Source organism: Poecile atricapillus, chromosome W (assembly GCF_030490865.1).
Source record: "Poecile atricapillus isolate bPoeAtr1 chromosome W, bPoeAtr1.hap1, whole genome shotgun sequence".
Taxonomy (NCBI): domain Eukaryota; kingdom Metazoa; phylum Chordata; class Aves; order Passeriformes; family Paridae; genus Poecile; species Poecile atricapillus.
The window spans coordinates 32,995,503-33,015,216 of NC_081288.1; the positions used below are offsets into that span (position 1 = coordinate 32,995,503).

At 37.0% G+C, this 19,714-nt stretch overlaps 1 protein-coding gene across 3 annotated transcripts in view; it reads left to right on the plus strand.

Annotated features, from left to right (window-relative positions):
* Positions 1 to 19,714, plus strand: part of LOC131591622 (early endosome antigen 1-like) — a 60,481-nt gene that overhangs the window by 18,496 nt on the left and 22,271 nt on the right. The window contains exons 1-13 of one of the 3 annotated variants that reach the window (XM_058862507.1): positions 1,829 to 1,906; positions 2,630 to 2,757; positions 6,286 to 6,340; positions 6,490 to 6,555; positions 7,397 to 7,436; positions 8,252 to 8,359; positions 8,446 to 8,567; positions 9,986 to 10,141; positions 12,562 to 12,678; positions 14,506 to 14,844; positions 18,002 to 18,151; positions 19,133 to 19,252; positions 19,475 to 19,678. In XM_058862507.1, the coding sequence (XP_058718490.1) occupies positions 1,895 to 1,906; positions 2,630 to 2,757; positions 6,286 to 6,340; positions 6,490 to 6,555; positions 7,397 to 7,436; positions 8,252 to 8,359; positions 8,446 to 8,567; positions 9,986 to 10,141; positions 12,562 to 12,678; positions 14,506 to 14,844; positions 18,002 to 18,151; positions 19,133 to 19,252; positions 19,475 to 19,678 (1,617 nt within the window). In that variant the 5' untranslated portion in view covers positions 1,829 to 1,894. The other 2 variants (XM_058862508.1, XM_058862506.1) reach the window with 2 other exon arrangements.

The following is a 19,714-nucleotide window of genomic DNA, read 5'->3' on the forward strand; positions in this document are numbered from 1 at the left end:
GGAGGGTGACGGCTCGCTCTGTTAGAGCCTGGATGTCAGACCTCTAGCAAAAGCTGCCTTAGATTAAGGGTGCGTGTGAGAGCTTATTCCAACAATGCCAGGTCCTCCAAAACTGAGGCCGGGCTTGATCATGACAGTGCTGGTGGAGAGCCTGGGACTGGTGGATGATGCACTCTTTATCTCTGCTTGTGTGAGATGAAAGCAGTTTCTAACAAGGAGAGAGGAGGTTTTGTCCATGTTTTCCCTCTCTGCCAGTGGCAGTATGCCTGCCTCCCCAGAGCTTCCATCCACCCTGCAGGCACATTCCCTTTGCTCAGCAGCTCTGTTCTGCCTCTGGCCCCTTGTCCTTGTGGACCTTGCCATCAAATCTGCCTGCCTGGGAAATCTTGGCTGGCTTTGCCCAATAATTGAGATGAATGATTGCTGTCCCCCTGGGCTAATTGCGCATGTAATCTATTCTTTCCTCTTCTCTAGGGCTCCTATTTGCACAGAATAAACCCCAAGCACAATAAAACCACAAAAAAACCCCAAGCAAAGAAACAGATTTTGCCGTTTAAATGAAAAGAGATGAAGGGCAAAAGGAAGGAGAGGCTAGAGAAATTTTTTACACTCATTCTTTCTAGATGCAGTTACTGGAACTATGAGGAACATATGCTTTTCTCTATGAACAGCAGACCTTCCCATCACTGGGAAACTAAACACAACACTGAGAACTGCTTAGTAGAGTTTCATCCCAAAAGGATCCTGTCATTGTCATTGTATGGAACTGACTGCTTTCTGTGTAAAGCTTACTAGGAAAAAAACCCAACCCTGTAGTTTATGACCCCCTATGGTTCATTGCCTTTTGCTGTGTGCCAGGAAATTCCGTCTGGTTCTTGCACTCAGACTCTCACTGGCATCCTATGCAAATTGTATCAGATAAATATTACTGGGAATCTAGTAGCTCAACAAATTTTCTGTATGCATACTTATATATTAATTAACTTGGTTTAATCTGAAGTGATACTGTGCTGATCAACTGTGCAAATAAATGGTTGTTAAGGTTAAATGCCTGTTTGCTGCTCAGAAGGAAGAGTACACTGTTTTGTTTGGTCTAGTTGTGACAAAACTAGTTTTCCATATGATATGTGGTGAACTTGACAAGTGACTGTATTTAGTCATTAACTTCTGAAACACTAAATAAGTAATAGAAGTTATGAAGGCTCTATTTAGAGCTTTGGCTACTTTTGAGTAGCTGAACATGGTAGTTTTCCTGGGTTAAAACCATGTAAATATTGTTCAATTCTTAGTGACTCATGAAACAAAATACTACGAATAACTAGTTAATAAATGAGTGCTATTTGTGGTTATCAACATGCACATCAAATATGTTCACTTCGTGCCAATATTTAAAGTGTTGTGGCTTGTCTGTTAGCATCCAAATGCAAAGTTAAGAGCAGAAGTGTCAAAACTCTTCATAAATCATATGTGAACCTGTGCTAGGTGAAGTGTGATAATCCCATTTAGAGGAGTGCTCTCATCTTGGATACTGGACAGCCTTGGTTTAATGTTGGAGTACACTGCAGTTTGTAGTGGCATAAGAAAGTTAAGGATAACATATAAATGTAAAAATGCATATTTGAAATGAATTAAAGAGACAGGGGGCCTTAAAAAAATTAAAGACAGGCTTACATGAGGTCCCTTTCACAGTGCTTAGAAGTACAGGGAGTCTTTAATGTGAGAAGAGGGGTTCAGCTCTTACTCTGGAATGTCCCAGTGTTGCTCCTGTGTTGTATTTTGGGCTGAAGTGTAGATGGGAATTGAGCTCAGAGCTGGCATGATAATCACATGAGCGAGGAGCCGGTGTAAAGTCCAGCAGTCAACACCAGATGTAATAAGCTGAAAAATTAGGTGGATGGTGCTTCTGGTAAGTGGCAGCTTGGACACTCCACAAATGTTTAGAGAAACATGAAGAGGAACATAACACTGTTTCCATTTGTGGCCTAATGGGTAGAAAGAGGGCATTGATCTGCTAAATTTCCACTCTGGTAAGCTTGTATATATGCTGGATAGAAAATGGATGATTTCTGATTTTTAAGGCTGTAGAGATCTGATTTTCTTGATGTGGTATTTATCTGAATGGCATTTATCAATTAATTATATGGAAGGTAAAAAGTGATTCTTAGTTGTCTGGCCCATATTAAAATCCAATATGGAGATAAATGGTTTATGAATAACTGTGCTTTAGATTGGGTCTTTATATCTCATTTTTCAAGACCAAACTCCAGGTGCTACCTTCTATTTGGAATAAGAATGTGATTTTATGGAAAGTTATATTGAAAATTGTTTTATTGGGGGGGTGGGGGGAAGAAATTGCAGAACAGTCCTTTTTATTTTGCTAAATAAAATATTGTTGCTAGTATGTAATGGTGTTGGGGAAAAAAATCACTGAATAATAGAATATACCTTTTGTAAGCATTTTTTAACTTTTTAATTTCAAAAACTGTTATTAGAGCATGAAAGAATTAGTATGAGTCTTCAAAATTGCATTTACTAGTCCTTAAATGTGCAAACAAACTTCTGTGTAAAAATAAGATGGAGAAGAAATGTGTCTCATATTTTTTTTGTTTGTTTTTCCTTTTTGTAATAGGGCTTTATTTGTCCTCTCTGTATGAAGTCTCATGGATCAGCAGAGGAGCTGTTCAAGCACTATGAAGCAGTTCACAATTCTGGCATTGATTCAACTCGTGGAGGGGAAGGTCATCTGTCACCGGAAAGGTGAAACAGTACCCATTTGTGCATGTGCTTTTGTGCCAGTGCTGCTTCTAGTTACACTCAAGGTTTTATTAATTTGAACTTATGCAGTCAAGTATTTATGTATGTCCCATTTGCAACTAGAACTAAAAGGCAGTTTGTAACTTATGTTGTCTGATACTGATCTGACAGTAGGTGAAAATCAGATACATGTGTTTATGGTACTATGCCACCTGTTTCTGATTCAGCAGAAAGTGCAGCATTACAGACCAGAATGATTTTTACAAGTGTGGCAGAAAAAATACAGGTTTCTCCTAATTTCTGACATAGACCTGAAATATCATTATTTGAGAGTGGAGCGGACAACCCTAAAGATAGAGAGGAAACCAAATTTTGTCCCTAGTTAATTAGGATATTTTCTGGGTAATTACAATATCAGTATTTGCCTAAATAGCTTCCCTTACTCTATATTATAACCTACTCTATATTATAACCTAGTTATTTGCAAATCTGTGTGTGCCAGTAATTCTCCTTCTGTGTTTCAGAAACTCCATGCTGATCTTCAGAAATCTTAACTAGTTTATTTATTTATTTATTTATTTTTGTCAAATCTGTATTGTTAAATACATCCCTAGAGGGAATATCAGATTGTTTTATTTTTGAGAGGAGGGATATGTAGGAACTGATAGTGTGGAACTTTCTCTAGAAATGTTTAACTGAGTAGTCTGAGCTGCTTTGGGAAGGTTTTTCTTGGGGGTAAAATTTACATAAGTTTCCCCTTGCTTCCTGCTAGTTCTTTTTCTGTTCAGTGCTTGTTTTTCACTATTATAAATAGCAGTCCATGGTGCTGTTTTGTCACAGGCCCCCAGACTCCCCTGGTTTGTACACAGGAGAGTCAGAGTGAGCAGCACAGAGACACACTGCACATGACCCTATGGCTTCTGCTGATCCTGGGAAGTAAACAGTTCAAATGTTTTGTCACAAGCAGAAATGTGAACCAAAATGACAAATAATTACATTGAAAGAAATACATATATTTATGTAGCTAACTCAAGAGAGAGTAGCTCTTTGGTGAGAAAAGAGTGTGGAATATAGCCTGTTTCAGTTGATACCCAAATACAGATATGCATCTCCCCAGTACTGAGTAAAGCTGGCAGGCCAGTAGGAACCAGCATTAGCAGAGAGCTTGGATGACTCCTTCCTTGTGGATAGCTGCCTTCTTTCTCTCCTGCTACCTCAAAAGAAATCAAAGTTGGGCTTTATACAGGATAAAGTGATAGGGTACTAGTGAAGTCATATCAGGCTTAATATGTGCACATTTATTCAGTAATGAATATTTCTTCTTTTTATGCCTGATTTAAGTCTTTTTGAAGTAATTTAACTAAGACTTGAAGTGATACTTTTGTTAGATAGTAGCATTCATATGAGGGAAATATTGGTCATAACTGTATTGTTTATATACTCTCATTCAACATAAATATGTTTTTCCAAGCCTTGGCATTTCATATTAAAAAAATACTGCAGCCTGCAGCGTGGAGCTACTCCACTTGCTCTCCATGTATGAAGCTTATGTGCTTAGGACCAAGATTGGGAGGTGAAATTCCATATGTAGTCAATAGGAAAAGTTAAATACTGGGAATTACACAGTTTCTTCTTCCTCCCACTCCCCAGTAAACTATAATAAATAAGTTCCGAGAGTAAGTCATGTAACTACCCCCAGTGTGATTCAGCAAGGCCATCAGTAGTCAGTGCTAGGGTGGAGGCACTGGCATTGCAAGTGGGAAACCTAGTGGACTGTAATGAAGAGACACTAAGGGTTTTCCAGATGGTAGGCTCAGATGTGCTGAGAGGAGAAAGGGATTGTTGCAGCACTAGCAGAAAAGGAGATTTGGTGAGGACTAGGATGACAGGAAGAAAAGCAAAGTTACAGTGTCTGTAGTGATCCCTTACACCAATTCCCCCCATGCATTTTCCTCTGGTTAAACTAAATTTAGGTTTCATTTTACAATGGTCTAGCAAAATTTTGTTGAGCTATCAAGGCAACCAGTGTAGAAGGCTCCTTACATTACAAACTCATTCCTTTCTCCTCCCCTCTGCCTTATCATCTACTAAAAACTAGCTTAATACAAGTCAAACCATTCAATCTATTGTGAAGACCAGAGCATCTTAAATGCTTTGGTATTGCAGGTCTGGTATATGTTCTGCCCAGCTTCAATACAGTTAACTGTTCCACCTGCTTTTTAATGTATAATCTTTGATCTGAATCTTTTCTCTCTTACTTGTACTGATGAGAAAGGGGCTCGCTCTTCACCCACAACCAATGTACAAGTTTTGGGATGCAGCTACACCTGCCTCAGTAAAGTTTTGCAAATCTCCAGTAAATATATCACACTGGCAGAAAAATGTGTACATAAAAAAATTTACCTCTGAAAAAAGTAAATCAATATCCCATGTTTGTTTTGTCATTAAAATTGGTCCACCTTGGAGCTCATGCTCCACTGGTTCAAACAGATGTTTCACTTGCTACTTGATGACCCTGACCTGATGTTAATATGCTAATGTAGATTGAATTTATTCCTTACCAGTTTAGATAAGGAATAACTTTCTTTGGTGGTTTCTTTTCTCCTAAGTATGAGATAATTTGATAGAACATCTGTGGAGGAGGGGATAAGGCATACCAGCAGCAATAAAACTGTATGATACAAAACAGAGATGATTTCTTGGCACCTCACATATATGCTCTTTGTAACCCTTAGTGTTGCCACTGTACAAACAAAGAGTATTTTTGAATAATTTTAATTACCCTTGTATTCTTGGTTTGGAGTGGCTGTGTCTGATTAATGCAACATTATCCTTGTGTGTATAGTTGTGCAAATCTGTAAGGAGACCTGTGATTTTGAAGGGTGCTGTGTGAATCAATTACTAGCAGTTATAGCCTTGGATCTTGTGTTCTTGCATGGCTGGAGAATTGAGCATGAAATTTGAGAATTTAAAATTTTAAGGCTTTAAATATTCAGACCATTAAGTGAATGTGTCTGTGGGGCAAACCAAATCATTGTGTGGATGAAAAATTATGTAACTGCATATTTCAGGAGTAAGATAGCATGCTGTCGCTTAGCATTGTTTCTTTACATTATATGGGAAATGGAGAAGAAACATGTCCTTTTTGTACAAAGGCATGCAAAGCAGTTAAATGTTCTGATGCATAGCTTTGTCATTCTGAGCTCATGTGGTAGAGCTGACACATTGGTTTAGATTTGCAGTCTAAATTCTAAATTCTAGATTTTCATGAGAATTTTTTTCATATCTATTTCTTTACTTATCCACTTAATATGTTTAGCATTTTTCAAGTGATGTGCAAAGTGATTTTAATCTGGTTTGTTCCAAGTTTAAAAGAAATCTAAAACTAAAGATTTATAATTATGTAAGTTATATTTATGTACTACATGGCTATCAGTCCAATTACTTAACACACATTGCAACTTGTATGTAACTGACAAAATATAACCCCTGTGTATTCATTTTCTCCACTCTGTGGATATATTTATTCAGAGATGAAGTATCACTGCTCCGACAAGAAGTCCAAGACTTGCAAGCTTCACTGAAGGTTGGAAATGTATTTTACTTGCACTTGGTTCTTTGTTTCAAATTGAAATGTTCCACTGTCTTAAGCAACCAAATTTATAGTCTCTCTCCCCATCTCCTTTTTTTTTTTTTTTTTTTTTTTTTTTTTTTTGTTATCATTTTACCCCTCAGGAGGAGAGATGGTATTCAGAAGAGCTGAAGAAAGAACTAGAGAAATTGCAGGGGCAGCGGCAGCAAGTAATTGCTTTAAAATACTTGAAGCAGGTTTATCGTCAGCATTGACATTGAAGATTAAAACCTTTTTTGTAAGGCACGTGGCCTGATTCAGTTAGTTCTGTAATTTAAATATTGATGTGTTCTTGAAAACAAAGCTAGTTATCTCTACATAATGTAACTATATATATATAAATGTAAAGAACGAAATCAGAATAGATAACGATTCTTCCATACTACTCACTACAAGTTCAGTTCAGACTTTTCCTTCTGTTGAGCTTATTCAGAATTCAGTTTATTAAACAAAATAAATTGAGTGTGGTGTTTCATCTTTTATGAGACAAGACTATGGAGTCTTTCTTGTAAGAACTTTCGAAAACAGCAGTGGTATTTCATAGATATCCAGCTGAGCTTAAAAAATAATGCAAGGCAAATTGTGATGTGTTGTGCCCTAAAGGAAACTCTGGCTTTTTTTTATTACTATGAGCTGCTTAGATGCGGGATAGTTACAAACCTCAGAAATTGCTTTCTGATAGAACTCCCTCTCAGGATGTACTTCTTGATGTCTGTAACCTCTGTTTTTAGGACAGATTTCTATCTTGAGGAAAGGGAGGGGGAGGGTATTCTTACTGGAACCTTATGAGTGAAAGCCTTTATAGTGTAGCAATATATGAAATGAAAAGTCATCTTGGCCTTTTCCAGTCTTCCAAATATAACTGTTTGAATTCAGGTATTTTTATACTGCTGTGCAGTATTTGAGCACAGAAGTCTTTATTTCCCTGTCTTTTCCAAAAAATGGATGAACTTTGAAAGTAGTAGTTTTTATTCCTGTTGTCTAATGGTGCATTTATTCTGTTTTCTTAAGGATTGTAAATCTGATGGATTGACAACAGCTACGTCTACAGGTGGCTAACATTTTATTATATTAATTTCTGCACTGCTTTGGAATTTATTTTAGTTTAGCTTTTAGGTAAATTAGCACTTCTGGTAAATTAAAGAGCTAGAAAGCTGGAATAGTACAATTACTGGCAAAAAAAAGTTCATAGTAAGATCTACTAAGAGCTATTCATGTTAAGCAGTAGTCTGTGGGAAATATCCAGGGCTCAGGGTTTGGAATTTTTAGAAGCAAAACAGGAGTTCTTCTGAATCTGAAAGCAGTTCTCATGAGACATTTTGAACACTTTTTTAATAATTTCATATATTCAAGAAGTCAGATGTATACTACAGCACTATACTATATAAAGTATAGCATTTTTCAGTGATGGCTTTGTGTAGTGTTTTTCTGTGCTCATTGCTGGCAAAGAAAACAGTGTTTTTGTTTGGTTTTTTTTTTTTTTTTTTGTTTTGAATTCCTGTAATTTTTCCTCTGTTTATCTCCATGAGGCATTCACAGAATAAAATTTTCCCTATTTGTACATAAGCTATCTAACTGATACTGAATAAAGTTTTTAATTGCAGTTCAGGGCTTGGAATTCAACATCATGTTGCAGTGATCTGAAGGGCAATTTGTGACCAATGAAAACCAATATGTACTTAATCCTACAACTAGGGACAGTGATGTCATGCTTGCAGATATTTAACTTCAGTAAAGTTTGCTAAGGTGATTGGATGTTAAGGGATTTTGGATTACATATTCACCTCTTGTGGTTAGTTAGGGGCATGAGGAACTGTATTGTCCTAATTCTTCTAGAAAATAATACTGTTCTTTTTATGGAAATAGAATCATTAGAACGGCAACTAGAAGAGATCCAAGTAGAAAATTTTAACATTAAGCAAATGAAAGACTTATTTGAGCAAAAAGCAGCACAACTGGCCACTGAAATTGTGGGTAAGTGTATTAGCATGGAATCTGATTCTCTTCTTTACTTGTGCAATTTGTGAAAGGGATCATTTATTCATCTTCTTTCTTATTAGATCTTAAATCAAAGTATGATGAAGAAATCAGCCTTCGGGAAAATGCAGAACAGAAAGTGACAAACCTGAGACAAGAACTGCAGAAAGAGAGAAGTACAGTAGAAGACTTAAAGACAGAGCTGGTATTCACATCACATTAATGTTTTCGTTGTTTTCAAGTCAAGGGAAGGGTTTATTTAAATGCTTGCAAACACAGTTTTAAAGCAGTCAAACTCTGTTGAACTTGAAGATGTCTGCTTGTGGGCTGAAAAAATTCAGAGTACCATTGTTTTTGATCCTCATTTTCAGTGTTTTTCCAGTGAGAAATTATATGTTGTTTCTGACATATATTGAAATTCACCCTGCATTACATTGTAGTCTTCCTACTTGATGCTCTACCCTTCAGCATTTCTGCAGTGTATTACATGTATAGATGTGCTGCACAGACCTAAACCTGGAGCATGCCATTGCTGACTTGCATGGCTATCTTTAGGTCACTCTTTTTCCATGAGGTGTTATGCTCTGACTATCCTTGGATTTTTAAGAAGTGCTCAGAGAGGTGTTTTGTGACACGGTGGCTGAAAAGTTGGCAACTGTCATCATCATGCCTATATTAATCTTGTCCCTCTTGTGCTTGGCTGACAACATCAATGTGTGTGTATTCCAGGATTTTGGCTGCTGATGACTTTTATATTCAGCCATGCCTCCAGGGAGCATTCCCTGTGACTCAGCAAGTTGGGCCACTTCTAAAGCAGTAGTGCAAGGAATTTACTAGTTTCTCCTACTCAGCTACTGCTTAGACTCTGGAGGAAAGCAGGATTTGTGTATCCCCCTTCTCCTCTGTAGCTGACTGCCCTCAAGGGCCTATTGGCCTTGCCCAGATGCTGAACCTATCCACTGCTCCCTGTTCAGTTGTTTCTTGTATTCCATTTCTCTTATCTTTTTTCTATTCCTTTTCTCTTCTAAAGATGCCAACACTCCTTTTCTCTGTTTTCTTTAGTGCTCCTAGTTGCCATCCCTCTCCTTTCCCTCCATACTGTTTCATGCTGAGGGGTGTTATGGTTCTTGAGATGCAATTAGCAACAGATTTTACCTGTGGGTTTGGTATGAGCCATATCTGATAGTATCTTCAAGACAGTGCCTTCAGCTGCCCTTTTGTTTTGTCTGTGGTGCTTTTCTGAAATAATTATTGAAGACAGGGACAGTATTCTGTACTGTCATCTACCTACATAAATGTTACAAAAATTAAATCTTTGAAACAATTTTCCATTTGTCAGATTTGGTTGAAATCAACAAGCTCAAGATTTAGCAGATAGAAACTGCAATCTAGCCCTTAAGTTCTGTTTTATTTGGGATTTATAAGCACTTCTCTGTGGTTCTGGGGATTTTTGGGGAGGTTTTTTATCTTTTTTTTTATCTTTTTTTTTTTTTTTAGCCTAGCTCTAATGCTGTATATGTTACCTTGTCTATAAATTGATGATTTGATAGATTTTTAGAAATGACATTGACACTGGAAGCATGTCTGCCAATGTGGTGTTGCTCACTACTCACAACTTTTCAGCTACAAAGGCCTGGTGTGGAAGATGTGGCTGTCCTGAAAAAGGAGCTGGTCCAAGTTCAAACACTGATGGATAAAATGACCCTGGAACGTGAAAGAGAATCTGAAAAGCTGAAAGATGAGTGCAAGCACTTGCAGGCAGAGCAGGCTAACTCTGAGGTAATAGTCATGCATAAAGATGTGTATCCTAGCTTGGCTGTGATTATCATATGAAAATGGAAAATAATAATTAATCATATTGAAGAAACATCTTTCTTCATTGAATCTTCTCACTTCTCCAAAAGTTTTGGTTATTCTGCTCTTCTATCGGTTAAGACTTCCACTTCCATACAAGCAGAGAAAAAGGTGTGCAGCATCTCAGATTTGGATCTTTAGGAAGAACTTTACTCCTCAAACTGTTTCAAACAGCTTCTGGCTAAAACACAGTTCTGCTAAATGTTACTCATAAGAAAATAAGAACTGGAAGTCCTTCATTGACACATTGGCTGCAGTGCTTGACATAAATTTTTGGCAGTGTTTCATCTCAGCTTTGCTCTTCAAGACCACATCAAGGACAGAAATTTTAAAGTGGTTTTTACTTCGTCCTTGGCTGTTTTTACAGGCTGGCTGAGGATACATGTATTAATATTGGGTTTCAAAGTGAGTATCTTTAAAATAAGGTAAATGCTCAGTATGGGTAGAAAGAACAAAATCTTATTAGCCCTATAAGAGCATCCTCAAATACTGCAGGAGAGGGATGTGAAGGACAGTGTAGTCTACAATTGCCACCTAAATCTCTTGGGTGTTTATACCTTTTTTCAGAGCTGTGCCTGAAACTGGCATCTACATCTTTCAGATGAATATTCATACTGAGCGGCTCCTTTCATCTTGAGGTTTTCACTATAGTGGCTCCTGCATAGTAAATGTGTTACGAAAACAGCTGCACTGCTTTGGAGCTAAGCACTGGTATAAATCTCTGCTTATTGGGATTTGCTTCAGTATCTTATAAATCTTCATTAAATGCAGCACCTAGACTTGATCGTTAACTTGAGTGTCCAGAGAAATAAACAAAATTAGTAGCCTCAATTGAGGGTAAATTTAATAAAACCAGGACTTGAGTCCTGATTTTGTGAGTCCAGTTTTTTGAGTTTTTTTTTTCCCTCACACTAAGCAAAGGCATTAGAAACACTGGAATATTTATAAAACAAATCAGAGGAAGTGTTCCTACTACAGCTTTTGTGACTGCTTATTTCCATCTTTCATCCATACATTTTATTTTTCTGCTTTCTAATAGAGACATTTAAATTTGGGTTAAATTTTTTGGAAAGCATTTAATTTTTATAGCAAATTTCTGTCATATCTAGAAGATTTCAAGATGTTATTAAATAAAAGCTTTCCTTTTTTTTTAATGGTTCATTATTCATACAGATGCATCAACAAGAAAATATTAGGACTGAATATTTACCTAGGATGTATTTCCCTGTTAAAAGAGAAATGCAGGATGGTCTTACTGAATTGTGAACAAGAAATGGATCATTATGCATTTGAATTATGATTCTAGTTGGAAAGGCTGCAGTGGTGTCCTTAGTTTTTGCACATTTTCTGCATTATATTCTCTCAGTATGAAATATCCATATTTTTTATCCATTGTTTTCTGATAACATCTTGGACTGTTTGGCCAAAGACTGATCTTAAGATGTGTTTTAACTAACAGCTCTGTTATGAAACAGCATTGTAAAGCACAGTGTTACAGAAAGTCAATTAACTATATGCAGTCATATACTGTGTTCTTATGTTCTCTTTGGTGTTTCTTTCTCTGTAGGAAGGTTGTAAATTGGATGGTCATTGTCTATTACTTCTGTTCTGCTTTTTTTTAAATTCAGTATTTATGCATTTGTGCTGAAATCTCTGCTTATGAGAAGAATATGAAAGAAAACTTCTTTATAAAGGTCACTGCTATATAGTGTATTTGAAATGAGTGCATTAATACATGACATGTTTTAGGGCAGCTGTGCCCTAAAGTGCTTTTTGTGTTTTCTTCCATTACTGTGTTCAAATACTGTGCAGTCATTGATATATTCTGTTCTGTACTGATCCTGTTTAATGGGGTAGTATTGTTCCTCTGATTATGCTGATCTGCAGGGTTGATGTGTCCAAAAGTCACACACCAAGTGTGCATCAAATGCCAGACTTGGCTTCTAGAGTCTTTTCCAGCACATTGCCCTTCCTAGAGTGTCCAAGATTTTGGCCATCTAACTGTAATGACTTGGAGAGATTTCACCTTTGGCTAGAACTGTGATAATTATCAGTAAATAATATGTTTTGATTTTCATCAGTTTTGGGTTCAATCTGGCATTTGCTATTAGATTGGGTCAGATTTTCATCTTCCAAAATAGAACATAAATGAATCTCAGCTGGGAAATTGTGCTCAGTGATACTTCTGATGGTGCTCTGAGCTTAGTTTACAGGTGATTTTTTTCCTTAGGCTTTTTATTTGTATAGAAAATTTATATTTATTTTGCTACCAGACACCTTGCTTTTATTGGATTATGCTTGCAAAACTTTGTTTTAAATGTGGAGTTTTCTGTTTGTCTTTTCAGGCTACCATTAACCAATTAAGAGCTGAACTTGCCAAAGGACCTCAGGAAGTAGCTGTGTATGTTCAGGAGCTGCAAAAACTTCAAAGTTCAGTCAAAGAGCTAGAACAGAAGAATCAGGTGAGAATGCTATTATTTCCTATGCTTCTCAGCTCACATTAAAATGGAAACACATTACATACTGCCTTTGGAAGCACTGAAGACTTAAATTCTCGCAGAAGTTGAGACTTCCTTTGCCATTTTGTTTAACAATTGGACTGTTATAGGACCATTAAGCAGAATTGCCATCTCACCCTCTAAAAGTAGTACCCCTGGAAATAATACATTTTTCTAAAAATCATAATTTGAAAGATAATCTGAGCTCTCTTCCTTGGTTTTCCAGTTTCTTAGCTTTTAGATTGTACTTCTGTCATATTTTTCAGGCCATTTACTTGCATCACGAATGGAAGAAAATGGAAATTAATTCCAGAAATTTCTCAATATATATTCTTTGAGAGCTGTTATCAGAGTTCTTTGAGCTTGCTGCATTTTGTATTTGTGTTTAGAAATCATGTGTTGTGGGAGCAAAAATGGAAATAAAATACATGCATTTACAAAGAGCCTTGTCAGCCTTGGAAAATAGGAAAAGGCAGGGACCAAACAGAGTCTATTTAATGTAACCTAATATTAAAGCATTTGCAAAAAATGTAAGAAGGTGCAATTAAAATTTGGTAAATGAAACTGCCTTTAGCAGGATGACTCGTTGCCTCACTAAATTGGGTGTGGAACTGTGAAGGTAAGAATTGTCAAGCTATAATTTTCCACAGACCAGCAACAATGAATCAAACTTTTGGCAGAAGTGTTGCTATACAGTATAAAGCACTTTCCTGAATCTGCTGATATTTCATTAGCAATGTGGAGTGAAAGAGATTGATGCATAAGTTAGCCACACATTAAGAGAGAGTCCTCTGCTATGTCAGCCAAACACCACATGAGGAACAGGAAGAGAAGTGGCAGTGAACTATGTTTCCTCTTTCAGTTTTAGTGACTTAAAGCACTTTACAGCCATCTCCTTATGCAGATTTTTGTAAGTTTTATAAGAATATTCCATAAGAATATATTCCATAAGACTAACATGCTAGCTAAGGAATTTTGGCCCTTGAGGAGTTGGACCTAGAACTGGAAAAGGTAAGACTAGCTTCCAGTGAGAGAAATTGCTTCCACTTTAAACAGTTTGTCATCCTTGCATCCTTGAAAAATCTGTCAGGGAGGAGCCATTATTTCATGACAGAACACATTGTATGTAGAATATAATACATTTGATATGAACATTGATTTATAATTCAGTTGCAAAGTGGGAAGATATTTCTGTGCACTGATGGGAAATTTTTCAAGTTCATGTACAACCTCAAGCAAGAAAGCTGTTTCTTACATTTTTCAGGGGGTTACTGAGAAGAACAGAGGTATATGTTAGTATATGTATAAGCATAAAGGATCAGTTCTTTGAGACCAACAGGAACTCTCTTTTTATTATTTTCAAAGAACAGTAATTATGGGGCTTGGCTTGCCTTGCAGAAGCCAATAAGGGCCTGTAGCTCAGAATGTAGCTAGCATGGAAAACTTTTCAGCTTTTCTCCAAGCAATCACAGTTGTAATAAAGTTAATTTGAACATTCAGGGGAAGCAAATTATTTTCAGGATATGGAAATAGAGTTTGTGTTGTGTTCTCAGTAAGAGGAAGTGAATTTATGTGAGAGTATGAAAAACAGTATTTCCACTTGAAACTGTGTGCTGTATGGGCTCCAGAACTGACATCTGTAATACAAGATACAGGTTAATATTTTCTTTAATGGTGTTTCTGAACACATTTTTCACTGATCAGCATCAACAGTTAGAAAGAAATTTGAATGATATGTTGAACAGCTGCAAGCAGAATTGTACTTGAATTGCTATGTAACTCTCTTCACAGAGTCTGACTGAGAAGCTTCTGAAGAAAGAACAGGACTACACCCAGCTAGAAGAAAAACACAATGAGGTATCTGTGAGTAAGAAGAATGTGCAGGCAAGTTTTCACCAGAAGGACCTGGACTGCCAACAGCTTCAGGCAAAGCTGTCTGTGTCTGAAGCCTCGATACAGAGATTACAGACAGAGCTAGGTGAGAAGGCAGAAGCAAGCCAGAAACTTAAAGAAGAGTTATCCGAAGTAGAGACCAAGTACCAGCATCTCAAGGCGGAATGTAAACAGCTCCAGCAGCAGAAGGAGGAAAAAGAGCAGCATGGCCTGCAACTCCAAAGTGAGCTCAGTCAGGTAAATTTCCTTAAGGCTCCTAGACCATCCTCTTTGAATGGTTCTTTAAAACCATCTCATAAGTTTTAAAACACTGCATATGCATATTTCTGATGAACATGCATTTACATTTCCTTATTTGAAGGAGGGTAATTAACCAGTACTTGTGTTTTACTACACTATAGGAAGTTTGAGAAAAGTGAGTCTTGGTTTTACATTAGAGCTGAACAGTGGTTGATTTGCTTTAAGTCTGAGTAGTGAATATAGTAGGAAATACCTAGTGTGAAAAGACAGGTCAACATGAAATCTTGATATTGCTTCCTTAGTGTTTCTCCCCAGACAACTTCACTTTATGTTGCTGATAGCTGAGAAAGCACCCAGAGCATACATCCCCCCCCCACCAGAACCTATTATTCTGCTGAGTCAAATGACTTAGAGGATTTTGTTACAACATTGAACATTTTGAAACGTGAGGCTGGTTGAATTTAGTTTGTTTTTCTATTTTTTTTTTTTTTTTGAGAGTAATGTGTTAGACTGGAGAAATATTTGGGTGTCAGTAATCATGTCCAGTCTTAAGATGTAAAAAATTTTATCTTTATTTGTTAGTATGACATACTTAATTTTAATCTTGCTAAAGCGTATTTATTTTATAGTGAGTGTTTCTGAGTTTTCAACCCTTTGTAAAATCTGAAACAGATCAAATTGCAAGCTCTTGTGTGTATAGCTTACCTTGGAAGAACTGTGACTTGGCTTAAACCACGTTTATGTGTGTATTACATGCCCAGAATGTCCGTCTCCCATTAGTCTTTTGTTAGGGTGAGAAGAGATATTATCTTAGTTATCTGTGTAGGAGTCTGCATTTTGTCAAACTGCCTTAGTCTGCCTGGGCAACAGAAGTATAGCCAAGAGGCTGAGCTGAAATCTGTCTTCAGCCTGAGAGGGGATTTTCAAGAAGGATTTTTGGGGTGGGAAAATGAAGGAGGAGGATGGTGAGTAAAGCATTGCTGAATGTATTCCTATTACTTCAGTGGAATTACCTTTTTATGCATGTAGTCCATTAGCTTACATTTAAAATATGAATTCTGTTTATGGAGGTATATGTACAGTTGTTCAATCAAATCTCAATTTTTAAGAATCCTTGTCATCTTCTCAAAATTCATTTGAATGGGTGCATCTCTGGTTAAGCCTGTACATTTTAGAATTTTGGCGATGTGGAAGAAGTGATCTTAATGGAAGAAACCTCAGTAATAGTGTTCCAGCACAACAGTAGGAGGAGGGTGTGGAAAAGAGAGTATGGACTCCTTCAGTTTTGAAGAAATGTTAATTGCTAATAAATTCTATTGAGAAAAATTGAATCTACTTGATTGTATCTTTTAAAGTCTAGATATTTTTTCATGATTTCTTTTGCATTCTGTAATATAGGTTAATCCTGGATTTTATGGTCCTGTTTACTTAAATGTCATCTTAAAGTTCTTAAAAAATACTTAACCATGCCTGTAATAAAAGTAACTAGTGTAAAATATTGTTTACTGATTTCCCTCTTTGCAAATATTTTCTCCTGGTATCAGCATAGCCATGAATAGTTAGTAGTTATCTTGTTGCACCCTTTCTTGAATAGATTTTTTTCCTACAGTTCTTTGTATTTTTGGTGAGGAGGAAATATTTATAATTTGGTGATCCTTCAAGAAAAGACAAATGTTCTTTGTTACTGGAGGAGAGATTATGGTCTCTTTCCTCACCCTGTCCTTCCTCTTCTCCTTCCTCTGTCCTAACTCTACAGTCACTGTTAGCAGTCAGCATCTTGGCCACATGTCAAACAGCTTTTCACTTATGATTTTTGTGGTTGTGGGCAGATAATTTAGCTTGACTTTTTAAGAAGGTAAGTCATGGCTACATTTATTTCCCTGTCTCCAAACCCTTTAAACTTTTGCATTGTGTGATAACTTGAGCTAAATTTTGACAGATGGCCCAAAGGACTTCAGTCCTAAAGTTAAATTCTTTGGGGAACAGACAGCAGGAGAGAGTCTTCACCTCCACTTAATGCCTGGGTGGAAAGTATAATGGTATCACTTTCCTTTTTCTGCTCTGCTAGGCAGCCAGTTGGTCAAACAGTGATTGGTTGCAATGACCAATAAAATTGGGCTGCCTTTTGCATAGATATTAGTAGGGATTTAAGGAAAGCAAGAGGGAAGGCTTAGGGGTATTGAAGGGAGGACCTGGAGTTAAAAGGTAAATGGTTCAAAGGCCTTGGACATAGATGCATAGGGGAGGAAGCTTCATTCATAGCTTTCCCACAACCTATGGAAAGTTCTTGCTGTGCTGCAAGGTCTTCATTCTCTGGTTTTGAACTGAGTTGAAAGGTCATTGTGTCCTTGAATGTGTTCATGTAGAAGTAGGCAGGAGGCAACCCAGGACCTGTTGTGGCAGTAGAGTAAGCTGATTTTATGAAAAGAGCTTTTTAGAACAATGAATTGTAAAAGGCAATCCTTGCACTTTGAAGACGGTGCAGTACTGCTTTTGATGACTGATAAAATCATGAAGCAGATTTGTGTGCAGCTGGAAGAGCACATCCACCTGCTTTCTCTTTGCTGCTGGAAAGTACTGGACTGTAAGCCACCAAAGTTGCTGTTCTTTTCAACCCTACACTGGCTGTTCATGTATCTCTTCTCTGCAGAGAATGAATGCCATTGATGTAGCCAGCTGAAGCTAAAAATTACACTCTTAGTATCCTAGCAGTGCAGAACAGTATATTGTGGGAGGCAGTGGAGCAGATAAAGGCAGGGTGCTGCTGGATCTACAGGAGTCAGTCATTGAACTGGATAAGCCAAGATGGCTCAAAGCATCACTATTTTACATGATAGTCCTTATGCTTTTGAAGGATCACCCTCTTTCTGTTAAATCTCTGTAACTTGTTTTGAAGGGCTCCTGTAGATAAATGAGAATGTTTCTGGGACCTTCCGACCAACTATTTGAATATCTCTTTTTGCGTGTGCAGTTGATGCTGTCTTTTAACATGGTTTGTGTTTCTGAGATGTATGAGGTACATGCATGACTTCAGAAGGTCATGGACTTGTTTTGCTCTGGGTTATGAAAACTTCACATAAACACTGAACAAAATGAGTCTAAATCACTGTTGGCTAAGGAATGACTGAAAAAGTGGATGACTCTTTTTTTGCAGTTGCACAGTAAACTCCTAGAAACAGAGCGCCAGTTAGGGGAAGCGCATGGGCGGCTCAAGGAACAGAGGCAGCTGTCCAGTGAGAAGCTGATGGACAAAGAGCAGCAGGTGGCTGACCTACAATTAAAACTTTCTCGTGCTGAAGAGCAGGTAGGAGTTTTTATGCAGATTCTATAGCTTGTTCTGGTTCTGGTGATAAGTCTGTACACACACTTGTGGTGCAGTTTATAAAATTCGTTCTTGTGGGAATTTATTTTGACTAATATTGTCAAGGACTTGCGGTAAAATCTGCTTAGATGCTACTTCTCTTTACAGATGTACATGTGTTTGTCATGCTTAACAAATGAACAAAAGTGCATTTTGCACTTACGAGCTTTGTCTAAAGGTCTTGTGAAAAAATTACTTAGGTGCACATTTGCCCATATGGGTAGTTTCATTTTTTTTAAGATAAAGCCCTACATGAAGAAAAAGTGAACATGGCACAGCAGGTCATTGATAGTTAATAATCAGTGTGGGGTGGATGGGCAGAAAACACTTGTTTTATTAATTTTTCATTTGTTTTAATGAATATCTTGTGTATGTTGCTGATTTTCTGCTGGCTGTAGGGGGATTGGCCAAATATCTGAGTGGTATGTTGTCAAAGCTTTAAACTTTTCTGTAGCTAATTTGCAAAGCCTTGATTAGTATAGAAGTGGAGAGACTGCTAAACTGAGTTGCTACTAAAATAATGACTGACAGTTGCTACTGAAATTGCCAAAAAAAGTAATAATTATGTTGTTTTACAGGTATCTATATTATCAGTCATGTTACATCTTAACAACTATTGCAAAAAACATACTAAAAATCTCTTATGTTTTAGATTATGACAGCTAAATTACATGCATCTGATAATTGTTTCATAGTTCTTGCTTGTGATAGAGAATCTCACTGATTAATTGTAATGAATGCTTTGATTAGATTTTGATCTAGCATTACAGGTTTTTGTTTTTACAAGTTTTTAAATATCCATGTTTACACTAAAATCTTTTATAGTTAGAGTGAACATTGAGTACAATTGGCATACTGAGTGGTGCTTTTTTCCCACTCAGTAGTCTGGTTTGTTTGGTATTTGGTTTTGGGTTTTTTTTTCAGCTAAAGGAAAAAGCAGCAAATTCCACAGAATTGCAGCATCAATTGGAAAAGGCAAAGCAGCAGCACCAGGAGCAGCAGACACTTCAGCAAAATACGACAGCAAAACTACGAGAAGCCCAGGTAATGTAGTTGTGTATCTTCATGTGAAAGCGGGTTCCAGGTTTTCATTGTGCTAAATACTTTTTCTTTCTAAAAGTGACTTTCAGGAATTATGTTAGTTTCAATAAATTAACTTACAGATCTGGAATAGAATATACGGAAAGTGATAAATTTATCCAATATTTTATGCATTAGGCTCAACTTTTAAGGTCCTTATAATTAAACTATCATATTCTTGTCTAGAATGATCTGGAGCAAGTACTACGACAAATTGGAGATAAGGACCAAAAAATTCAAAATCTTGAGGCTTTGCTTCAAAAAAGTAAGGACAACATCTCTCTGCTAGAAAAGGAAAGGGAGGACTTATATGCAAAGATTCAAGCTGGTGAAGGAGAAACTGCAGTTCTTAACCAGCTACAAGAGAAAAACCATGCATTACAAATACAGGTAAGAACTTGGAGATCTGTTTCTTTTTATTCATTC